Source organism: Geospiza fortis, unplaced genomic scaffold (genome assembly GCF_000277835.1).
Source record: "Geospiza fortis unplaced genomic scaffold, GeoFor_1.0 scaffold117, whole genome shotgun sequence".
NCBI classification, from domain to species: domain Eukaryota; kingdom Metazoa; phylum Chordata; class Aves; order Passeriformes; family Thraupidae; genus Geospiza; species Geospiza fortis.
In genome coordinates, this window is record NW_005054500.1 from 495,921 (window position 1) to 508,194 (window position 12,274).

At 45.7% G+C, this 12,274-nt stretch overlaps 1 protein-coding gene across 2 annotated transcripts in view; it reads left to right on the forward strand.

Annotated features, from left to right (window-relative positions):
- Positions 1-12,274, forward strand: part of LOC102034196 (vascular endothelial growth factor receptor kdr-like) — a 127,099-nt gene that overhangs the window by 44,627 nt on the left and 70,198 nt on the right. For both annotated transcript variants that reach the window (XM_031063374.1, XM_031063375.1), the window contains exons 4-8: positions 3,898-4,025; positions 8,283-8,442; positions 9,676-9,812; positions 11,244-11,403; positions 12,152-12,269. In XM_031063374.1, the coding sequence (XP_030919234.1) occupies positions 3,898-4,025; positions 8,283-8,442; positions 9,676-9,812; positions 11,244-11,403; positions 12,152-12,269 (703 nt within the window). The remainder of the gene's footprint in view (positions 1-3,897; positions 4,026-8,282; positions 8,443-9,675; positions 9,813-11,243; positions 11,404-12,151; positions 12,270-12,274) is intronic.

Consider the following 12,274-nt stretch of genomic DNA (forward strand, 5'->3'; position numbering starts at 1 on the left):
GGCTCCGAGCTGCGGCTGCAGCTGATAAGCCCCCACCGTGCTTCAGCTCTTGTCTTTCTTCACGTGTAACGAGCTTTGCGGCCCGCGGTAAATCATTCTTTTTAATTATTCCCCGGGAATTGCTGGGTGTTTCTTTCTGGGTGAGATTCATAGGGCATTTCACCTTCCCAGCTCGGAAGGAACAGATGGGCCAAGCTACAGGGAAATATTCTGTTTTCATAAAGGGTTTCTTTACTGAGGAATTTCCCCTCAGAGTTCAGTGCTGGTGACTGTGGCGAGGACAACACCTGCATTTCCCATGCCACAGCTCTCCAGATTGCAACACTTGAGTGCAATTGATTTACACCACCTGGAACTGGAGATCTTCCTCCAGGCTGAGGTTATCATTTTTAAAGAAAAGTGACCCTGTCCCTTTTGTTTCAAGAAGTTCTGTCTCTGAGAGACTTTTTTACAAGGAGTTAACTGATTGCTGGTGGACTGGAGGTGCTGAGCATGGTTGTAAAGCTGGCAGTGACACTCCTGATGTTCCAGCAGATCATTTGTCCACGCCACCGTCAGTCTGAACTACTGAGGGGTTTCAAGAAGGATCTGGTTTTTTGTCTGCACAAACCATAACAAAGGTATCAGCTGGCGTTGATTAGCTCAGAATTTATCCTTTGCCATTCTGTTAAGCCCCAAAGCTGAGCCACTTCATATTTGCTTATCTGCTAAGTGAGCAGCCCAGCTGCCTGGAAAGTGCTGGAAAGCCTCTCCTTCCCAATGGCATTGCCTTGCTCCTGCTTAGGAGGGGGTCTGGAGCAGCTGGAGCAGGAGACACACGGTTTGAGCTCTTCTCTGTGTCTTGGGGCTCTTTAGTGCTTGATGACTGAGATACTTGAGGCTGTCCCATTCCTGGAAGTGTCCAAGGCCAGGCTGGATGGAGCTTGGAGCAAGCTGGGATGGTGGGAGGTGTCCCTGCCCATGGCAGGGATGGAACTGGATGGGCTTTAAGGTTCCAACCCAAACCATTCTGGGATTCTGTGACATTGTTTTTTCCTTCTGCACAGAGTTCCACAGTTAGGGAGGGAAACAAAGCCTCCCTGGCCTCGGGGACAGACCCAGGTGCTTGACCTTCCCCTGCAGCTGCCTGGCCCTGTCGCTGTCCCCTGATGGCCAAAGTGCAGCCCTCACCTCCTGCAGGGGCTCTCATGTCAGAGCTGGAGCAGGGCAGCCCCACAAGCTGCTGCCACAGCAGAACCCCCACTCCAGGAGCTGAAATCACAGAATATTCCAGGTTGGAAAGGACCCCCAAGGATCATGGAGTCCAGCTCTTAAGTGAATGGCCAAACAGGACTCAAAACCACAACCTTGGCTTTATTAGCACCCTGCTCTGACCAACTGGGCCAATCCCAGTGGCTCCCACAGGTATCCCCACCTGTTCAGGAGCTCTGATACTGCAGATGGAAACAGAGAAGGAAAAGCCCTTTCATAGGGAGACAACTCTCCAGGCTTGGGTAGAAACTGGACAAAGCAGTGAGATAACACAAGTCACTGAGATAACACAAATCACTGAGATAACACAAATCACAGCCATCTGCTCTAGGACACCTCACTGGCTTAGCAAAGAGGAGAACCCATAAAATAAAAAACCGTTTCCTCTTTTTATTTTTTTAAACACAGTGAGATTGATGCCCAGGAGACCCAACACCCACTAGTGATTAACAATCACCACAGCTGAAGCCATCCTTTCCTTTTCCCAATCTTTATCACCCAGAAACTGCCTCTTGCTGCTGCTAAGTGCACGGTGATTTTAAGATACCATCAAGATTTCAAAGAGTGATGGTAGAAAGCCAGATTTATCTAATTTGGCTTCCAGTTCAGACTGTAGCTTATCTGGGATAGTTTATCTGCAGCCCTGGTTGGACATGTGGCAATTCAGGAGCAGGCTGCTATTAAAAATCAGTTAGGACTGAAATGCAGCTTCTGTCACATGCCCTGTAAATCCCTGCTTCCCTTCCCATCAGGGGGATCGGTAACACCATACCTGTCCTGTTGTCAGCTGGAAAAAGGCAGATTAATTTTAGGTCCCTTGTGAATCAGAAAATGTGGTAGAGATGAGTCTTGGAGTTTTGGAAAGATGGTGGAGAATGGGTTAAATAATTATATTTTTTTTCCTGAACAGGAAATATTTTTGAGACATTTTATTCTGTTTTGACTAAGATGCATCAATCATTTCACAGTTCAATATTTTCCTGCCTTTTAGGATTATTTCATATTTGCTTAGCTGCCTTCTTTTGATTTATGTTACTTCTTAAACAAACAGTGCTGTTCTGAAATTCTTTCTGAAAATACTGGCAGAAATAATTTTAAATTCAGTGGTTCCATCTTTTCAGTCAAAATTTGATCCTGAATTGTGGATAGTTTGGTATCAGGAAGCTAATTTTTTTTCCCCAGCAAATTTCCTCTTGGCCTGTATCTTTATCCTATAGCCTTTTCCATCCATTGTATACCCTTGTCCATCCCCTGTCACGTGGCACATTCCTTGACCTTCCTTTTCTCCACAGGACAAGAAATAATTGTGATTACATTTCCCCTGACACCTCTTTGCACTTTGTTGCCAGTAGACAAAAATCTACTTTCTCTGCTTTTTCCTATCACAAATAACCCAATGATCTCCTTTTAATTATCCAGTGTCTTCTTTTAAGTAGAATAAAAATATTGTCACATTTGATACCTCCCAGTGTGGCTCAACTGGAGAGCAAGACTGCAGAGGGATTAAGCTGCAGGGATAAACACTAAACACATTTTCATAATGTGACTCAACAGGAGAATTTTGCATTTTTGGGAAAGTGCACAAGACACTGGAATGAGTATAAATATTTCCTATTTATTTTGGGGCTTGGACCAAACTACAAAGTTATAGTTCAAAGATCAGGTTTCTCAGCTCCAGGCTTGATTAGAACCAGGGCCTGCCTGACCAGAAAGTTCAGATGGGTATCTGAAACTTCCTAAATGTGGGGAGATTAGAGATCTAATGTTTTAATTCTAATTAATCTCTCTCACATAATGTTTCCTGCAATGCCCTTATGCCAAAGCCCAGCCAGAATAAACCAGTGGCGTGGAAGAAAAGCTGGCATAAAAAACAGCACTACAAATTAGAGAAATCAGCCAGATTTTGGGTCTTTATCTGTCTTGGGTCCAGTGCTCATGCTCAGCCCCTTGTCCCAGGTGCACACACGAATCCCATCTCTCTGGTCCTTGCACAGTGCCCCAAGTGCCTTTTGTAAAACACCATCACCACCTCACACGTGGCCTGTCACACACACAGCTCCAACCAACACTTGATCACCTCCTGATGAAGCCCATGGTTCCTTTTGTCTGCCAAGGACAAAATTCCCAGTTCTCAGGGCTAAAATGAAGCTCCAAGCCCCACAAAAGGCAGCACGGCCACTCTGCTGTGTCCATCCCTGCCTTGGTGTGGTTGGGAGTGAAGCTGGAGTGGTTTGTGGAGCAGAGGAGCTCCAGCTCTGCACCGAGCTGATTCTCTGAGGGTTAATTCCAGCTGACAGCCCTGGGGTATTTCCATGACATTCCTTAAGCAAAGGTTGTCATCAGTCAAGAAATGAATGTTGATATCTCCAGGTGAAGGACAGGGAGCTCCTAAAGCCCAGAAGTATCCTGAGCTGGTAATCCATGCAGTTTTCATGTGTCTGCTCAGAAATGTGCCATTCTGGGCAATTTCTGGATGAACATGGGGTTAAATGCAATGGTCATTGGCTCTAACCCCTGTGTGACAGTGGCAGGATGTCACTGCATGTCCTGACCCCAAGGAAGCCTTTCTGGGCAACTCAGTGCTCACACTGCTGTGCCCTTCCAGTGACTGAGCAGTTTTCCAAATCCATGTTCTCTTCCCTGCAGACTACAGGAATCCATTTGTGGAGATGCACCCGGAACACCCTGACATCATCTACATCACGGATGATAAGAAAACAGTGCTGATCCCCTGCCGGGTCACCTCGCCAGACATCAGACCCAAGCTCATCCAGGTAAGAGGTGCCTTCAGAAAAGCTCAGTTCAAGCTCTGGGCTGCCAATAAAGTGGGGAAAAACAAAAAATTAGGTGTATAAAGCTGGGTAAATTCCATAAATAATTGCAAAGATCCTGAAAATCCACAAACGTGAACCTGTTCTTGCAGTGTGTTACTGTTGAACTGGGTAGAAGGATTTTTTGGGGATTAGGCTGAGTTGAGCACATTTTTTTATGTTGTGGCTTGGTGTTCCTCCATAAATTGGCAGAGGTTGATGACAAAGCACTATTTTCCTTCAAAATTCTTTGCATAACACCTGGCTCTCTCTGAAAGGTTCTCTCTTTATACCTTGAACCTCCTTAGAACAATTGCCCATTTTTGCTTAATTTCATCAATTCAAACCAGGTTTCAGCCTTGGGAATAGATGGCTCCAGCATCCATCCCTTTGGCAGCAGTTACACCTGAATGTCAAGGTTACAGCACAGTCTGTGCAGGCCAAGGCTGTTTGGGATAATAAAAATGGAAATTTAAGGTCTGGGCCCTGATCAGTCGATGGAGTCACTCATTTAAAGGGCTTCAGCACTCCAGAGTAGCCTGTCATGGAGTGAGGAACAGGACAGAAGTCTCCTGGCTCCAATCCTGCATTTTACGTCAGGAATTCTGTGCCCTTCCCTTCCCCTGCCAGTCTGACAGCTCAGGAAATCCTGAAGGGAACAGGAGCTCATCCTGTGCCCCTTTTCCAGCCTGTTCTGGAGGGACTGTGAGGGATGAGGCTGTTCTGGATATGGCAGAGAGGGGTCTAAGCACCTCTGCTCCTCGTGGCAGTTCCATGCCTCAGACGTCCCCTTCTCCTGGGAGGCAGCACATGGAATCATGGGGGACTGGGACCTGCTGGGACCCATGGCACGTTCCCAGGAGAGGTGCAGAGGGACAGCAGGAGCCTTATTGCTTTGGAGATCTCTAATTTTAAATTTCATCAGCAGGGATTCAAAAAGTGGGGAAAGAGGCTCCTCTCCAGTTATCATTTTAGACTGGATAAGTGTTACCACCTTCCACCTTGGCTATAAGAATGAAACATCCCTCTCTGATTTGAGCCTGCTTCACCAAATTCATGGCTGGAGCAGTGCTGCAGACCCTGGCAGCATCAGGCTGGCCTTGGAATTCACATTTCCACGTTTATTATTGATGAGCAGCCCTGCTCTTCCTGCTTCCCAGCTAAATTCCCAGTCATTTCTCCAAACACAAACTACAGCCTGGCTGCTGGAATGAAACCTCCACCAAAATCTCTCCCACAAAAAGCTGTCCCCAGAAGACTTCCCCCTCCAAGGCTGAGCAGCTGGGGCTCAGGGCAGGGAGGCAGAGGTTGGGCACAGATCCCAAAAGAGCTGGGAGCTGCTGGGACGTGGCACCTTGGGAAGCTCTGGGATCCAGCTGTGGATGGCACCGCTGGCTTGGCCCTGGCTGGGAATCCCACTGATGCCTTCAGTGGCTGCCTGGAACAGAGGCTAGAGGGGATTAAGAGAGCAAAGTGGGAATTTATTAAAGGCCTTCAGTAGGTTCACCTTGGGCAGTGCAGAAACCACCAAGGACACACCCAGGATGGACAATGGTCACGACTTTTTCAGACAATTATAAGTTTGGTCCATTTACATATCAGGGGTTAATCCTCCAATTCCAGCTTCAGGCAATGAAGTCATATTCCCCCAGTTTGCTCCCCCCCAAAACACTTTTCTTGATACTTTTCAGGGCCTGAGGCAGTAAAGTGTCCTTGAATCTCAGGCCTAGAGGAACTGTTTTGTCTGACCAAAATGTGAAGACAGTTAACTAACGCTCTGGATGGAGTTTAGACACTGATGCAGTGCAGGGTTTGAAGAACACAAAAGCTGAAGTCCTAAGGCAGCGCCACAGTGCCGGGGTGGCGGCTCCCGCACCGGGAGGAAGCAGGGCAGGACAGGGGCGGAGGTGAGCATGGGGGAGGAGAGGTGAGCCAGGCCATCAGCCAAATTTAGAACATCCTCTCCTTCCAAATTTAATCTCCAGGAGACAACTGGACAGGGAGGACAACACTTCAAAGGGAGGAAAGCCACTGTGATTTCCTTCGAGCAGCATTGACGCTTTTTTGTTTGATTGTTTAAATAGGTATTTGTGAATATTTTATGAAGATGTTTCATCTGTGTGTGATGTTGAAAAGGGCCTCCTGAGTAGGGTTATTTTTCCTTCCCCCTTCCCCCAGGCATTGGGGAGCAGAGCTGCCAAACCCTGAAGTTCAGCTTTATCACGTTTTATTATTCTTGTGGAAAATGGACTCTTTGCCACCGTAAATTAAGTTCCTTATGTTACCATTATACTTTAAAATCATTGCACTCTCTTTAAACATGCTCAGAGAAAGGTACCTCTTGCTTATACTAAGCAGATCCCAGCTATCTCAATATATCATCTTTGTTATTAACAAACTCATGCTTTAGACACACAGCTCAGGCTTTTAATTTTGCTTAATGTGATTTTAATTCGGGGCAAAAAAAGCTTTTTCAGTCATGTCAGATCTGTTTAGTCACTGATCTGGTTCAGTGTGCATTTGCCACTTCCATCTTTGACCTTCACGAGTGCTAAAGCATGATTATGCCTCAGGTTTCAGATCTCTTTCTGTAATTTTTCCTATTTTTCCTCATGGTTCTAAACAGAGATGCCACAGCTTGATTATTTCAAAAGCATTTACAAGAGATCCTTGTTTCCTACTGCTGTCAGAACAAATGCTGCTCCAAAAGACAGCGACTGTCTGGCTGTCCCCCCTTCCCCATGCAGCACCACCAGTTCCTCAGCCAGAATTCCTCTGGGTTTGGTTCATGCTGGAATTGTAACAATTGACCCAAACCAAGGCCAGCCTGGTCACTTGTGTGTCCAGAGCCCCAAGCTGCAAGCTGTGTGGAACAGGAGGATTGTTTAAAATTAATCCAATTTAAGCTGCCCTGCCAAACCAGAGTCCTGACTGCTGGGAGACAAACAGGAGCTGCCCTCAACAGGAATAGAAGCAGAACTGTTCCATCAGGGGTGAAATTCCTGCTTTCACGCCCTTGGTTAGCTCCCAAAGCTGAAGCAGGGTCTCTCTGAAAAGGAAAACCTCTCCTTGCCTCACCTTTGAGCAGCCAGGATATGAGGAGGAGGAGGGAGAAGCAAATAAAATTAATTACCATGAGGTAACTGCAGGCACACTGAGGTTTGCCCAAACTTTTCATTCTTGGGGCAGAAGTGATCTCAACTCTCCCAAAGAGCATCCTCAGTCCTAAAGAGCCTCCCTGTGTCCTGCTGGGAAAGCCAGAGCTACCTGTGCTTCCATTCCCCCACCTGCAAACCCCTGAGACTCCCTGGGCATTTCAGAGAGCTCTTTTAATTTCACGTAGTTCTTCTGTACATTATAATCCAGGATTTTCAAAATTTTTGGAAAGTAAATTACATTCCCTCTAGCAAATAAAGGATTTCCCTGTGTGTTAATAATAACAATAAACTGATTATTCCCCCCAACAAAAGCCAAGCTGCTCAACACTGGTATTGTCCAAGGATAGACAGAGGAGAGTTCATTCTCATTAAATGAATTTTTGCTCCAGTTTGTTTTCCACATTTGCCTTTTCTATTCTCACTTCTTCCTCATAAGCAGAATTGAGAGGTTTTTTTCAAGAATCTCACAACATTACAAGTATTTATGAATTTAGACCCAAAAGTGCTTTAGCCCCTTTATTTCTGTGATTTACACTCCTAAGTCACCCAGGCTGCTTCCATGGCAATCCTTGGGGTGCTATGAGAGTGTCTCACCCCCTTCTGTGGGATAGAGAGAATCTGGGGAGTGCCCACAGACCAGAGCTCATAGATAACCACAGCCAGATGAGTTAGTGAACAATTCTGATTTTGAGAAAGTCTAACTTCACACATGCTTTTAAAGTACAATGAGGAAAATGTGTGGTAGCTCCATGTGGCACTGGGAGGAAACACCTGTGAAAAGATCACCCCACAAAATTCTTATAAGGATTTCCAAAGAAGGGATGAGGGAAATGAGTCCCACACATGAGATCTGAGAGCACTGGGACTCCTGAAGTGGCTGCCCAAGTGTTGAGTTTCAGAGACACTCCTGCCTTAGGGAGGGCTTTCCTGTTTGCTCTGGCTGCTGCACATCAGTGTGGACAGAGACCCCAAAGCCCTGGGGAAGGTCAAAGCCCTGCCATGCCCCTAAGGCAGAGCAATCCAAGGAGAATGGGATTCTCACTCCTTGTCTGTTCCCTTGCAGTACCCTTCTTCTGCAGAGATCAACTTCAAGAAGATGGTGTGGGACCCCAGGAGAGGCTTTTTCATCCCCTCCCACTCCTTTGTGCCCTCTGGGATCCTCACATGCTCGGCCCAAGTCAACGGCAGCGTCTTCAACTCCTACTACGTGGCCCAGAGACTGGGTGAGTGCCTCAGTGTCACTGGCACCTCCTGGGTGTCACTCCTTGCTCAGCCTCAGCTCTACCTGATACATCTCCCTGAGCTGCATCTGTGGCAAGTCCAAGCTGGAATGCTAAAAGTAAACTCCTTCTTCCTTTTTTTCTCCTTATTCAATAGAACTTGGATTGAAGCCACTCCTGGTTTTGAAAAATGACCAAGTGCTGAGGTGGTACAAAACAGGAGTGTTTTATTCAAACCCCACCAAGGCTTTGTTTGCTTGGATTGAGCTGTATTTACATTAAAACAACTGCTGGTTCAGGATAAAGCAAACAGCAGCTTTCTTTTTGCTTCTGGTCATTAACCACGTGTGATCATCATATAAAAACCTCACTACACTGCTAATTCACATCTTTGCTTTTTATAGATTTTCTCTTGGTGATTTACTATACCATTTCCCTTGGATTTACAGCTGAGCTTCATCTCATAATTAAAATCTGAATTTGAAGCAACTAAACATTAAATTTTTGAGTGCTGGGCATTTATATGAAACCAATTAGAATTTATTTTTCTTTTGTTTTCCCTGTATGTTCTTTATCTCCTCATATATCTTCTATTTACTTGGACTTCATTCCCATTAGCTCATGGCATCTTTCTACACAACCAGCACTCAGCTTTGAACAACAGGCTTGTAAATTTGTGTGGCAGCCAAATAAAAGTCCTGTAAATCTCTCTCTTTCTCCTTTTTATTCCTTGTTTGAATAATTTTTTATTAAAATCATGAATGCCAACCTACAAAATCTCTTAGGCCATCCCTCTGCAGCTCAAAAGGATCCAGGAAATCCCCTTCTGTCGTGTGTTACTGTCAGTGCCCAGGTGTGGTTTTGGTATTAGCACCAAAAACTGATGGACGTTCAGAGCTGATGTATTTAAGGCATTGACAAAGGTGTAAGAGCAAGACTTGGGGATCCTATTGGGGGATTTGGGGATCCCATTCAGGAAGAAAAGAGAGGTGGGCAGGAGAGGGCAGGAGTAACACATCTCATGTCCAGCAAAAGAGGATCCTCTCATTTTGAGGCCCTCCAAAGGAGGAGTCACCTTTGGAAACTCTTTTCTGTGGAGCTGATGAGAGGGTTGGAGCCATGGCACATGGAAGGGCAGCCATTCCTGACTGTGTCCATGGGAGCAGGGATCCACTGGTGGATCCCAGACTGATGCAGGGAGTGCTGCTGCTCACAGCTTTGCCTCTTCCATTGCAGAGGGCAGAATACAGAACCTGGCTCTGAAGGCAAGTGCCAGAAAGCTGCTGGTTGGAGAAACTCTCAAGCTGGAGTGCAAAGCAGAGACCTTTATCAACGGGCGCGTCGAGTTCATCTGGACGTGCCCCCGTGGCACAGTGAGTGCATGGAATCCCTACATTCCCCCTCTTCCCAAAATTCACAGGGATGACAAAACCTAATTATTACTTCTTCTGAAATTATCCAACTATGTATAAGCCAGTCATTGATTGAACTTTGTGTTTGCATGAATCTAACACTTCTCTACCCTACTTGAACCTGCAGATTAAACTGCAAACCTCACTAAATAAACCCTGGCAAGAAAAGCCAGGCATGTTTCCTTCTTTTTGGGAAGAAAAACTCCTTCATTCCTTCTGTCCTGGCTGTCTCACAGTGACAAGTCTCAAATGCAGGTTGTAAACTGTCAATCTCATCTATTTTGGTATTTATGAAGTAGGAAAAAGCAAAGGAAAACACAGCTGAACCTGTGGAAATCATCCCCAAAGAATGAAATGTAAATTCTGAGTCATGAGCTTTCTGTGGATACAATATAAAAGTGCCAAATTTGAAGTAGAAATAAGTAAGAGAATTAACATTTGAGGTACCAAACCCTCTCACTTCTCCTAAAAAAAACAAAACAGAGGGGGATCATTTCCCAGATCAGTTCATTTGTCTGAGATTCTATTCTTGGGTCTGTTTGGTGTCGAGAATTAAAATAATTGTGTTTTTTTTTCTTTTTAGTTCAGCAAAATATGCATTGTAAAGAAACATCTAAGCCTTTTGGGAAGGCGTAAAATGTGATTCCTAAAAACTGATTAATTTTTATTTGTTTTCTTAAAAAAAAAGTCTGAGTTTGTTTCAGTGAGGAAACTACAGAAAATATAGAATTTATAGAGGTCCAGGCACTACAGTGTTACTGAATGAATTTGGTTTCTTGAACCCTATATGGTGGAAAAGTTTAGTTTTCCTATGAACTCTCTTTATATTTCTAACATTATAAATGTAAAACTTCTTGGCCAAATCTCTGGGATCAAAAATCCTATCGAAAGCGATAATGCTTTCTAAAGTTCCCCAGGAATTTGCATTGGCACTTGGCTGTCATAATATATTATATTTCTGTCATAATATATTTCTTTTAGAAACCAGGAGGTTTTTAATACAGAAAAAATACTGACTGTGACCAACATAAATTAAAAAACCCTCAAAACCAAACCCTCAGAGCACAGCTCTGACCCTGCAGCAGTTTTACCCTGAGATTCTGGGATTCAGTCCTGGAGAAGGGCTGGGATGCATCCCCTTGTTTACCTGCCCAGAATTCAGTACAAAGTGCCACATTTCCACTCTGCTTCTCTCTCTTATTAGACTTGATAATGAAACTTCACACAAGAGCTCTGCCTGCTGATCTGTCTTTTATATTATTTATTTCAGTGATGGGGAGATGTGATGGTTTTGATATGAATCACTGCTTTCCTTTACTGGTAACCTTGGAAAGGGTGAGCACAATAATCCAGTTTACTCTGCTTTCTGACCCTGTGTTTTGTGACTCCCAGCACCCCCACCCCAGGAGAACAATGGACCAGAGTGATGTGGTGTACAAAGCCGGCAGCAGCCTGGTAATTGAAAATGTCACCATGGAAGATGGGGGCTTGTACATCTGCAGGACATTCAATGTCACCAGGCTGGAGGCCAATGTCACTGTCACTGTGTATGGTGAGTGCTGCAGCCAAACCAGGATGGACCAGGAACCAGCAGTGCTCAGCTTAGAGGATAATGCCAAAATCTGTTGATTGAAATGGCACTAGGGAGAAAGTCAACCATTGATCATCTAAAATCTCTAATTAGTCAATGAGAGTCAGCTCCCATGTCTTCAAACAAACTCAAGAGGTACATTTAGATGGGATATTGGGAAGGAATCCCAATCCTGGGAGGGTGGGCAGGCCCTAGCACAGGGTGCCCAGAGCAGCTGTGGCTGCCCCTGGATCCTTGGCAGTGTCCCAGGCCAGGTTGGAGCAGCCTGGGACAGTGGGAGGTGTCCCTGCCATGGCAGGGGTGGCACTGGATGGGCTTTAAGGTCCCTCCCAACCTTCTGGGATTCTGTGATGTCTGAGGGAGCTGAACTGTTTGAAAAAGCTGGCACCAAGTGTGGTTGCTGAGGCCCTGGAAAATCCATCCTGTGGGCTCTACATGGACAAGAGATGCCCTGGGCACTCCCCACACCAATCCAGGGGCAATGCAAGTGCATATCCTCTGCTTTCCATGGGAATTCCTCCATGTGGGAACAGCCCTTCCTGGCTGAGGCTGGGCTGCAAGGGGAGCAGTGGGAACAGCCTGATCCATTTGGTTCTGTGCAGGTCTGTATTGGAAAAAATCCCACGTGGGAACAGAGCAATCCCAGGTGTGAGCTCTGTGCTGTGGCAGAGCTGCCATTCCAAGTCTCTCTGCTCGTTTCTCTCCCCAGAAAAACCCTACATCACAGTCTCACACAAGAAAGGGCCTTACTACGAGATTACCTCAGGACACAAGTCCCTGAAGCTGGCTGCCAAGGTGGACGCCTTTCCTCGGCCCACTGTCACCTGGTGAG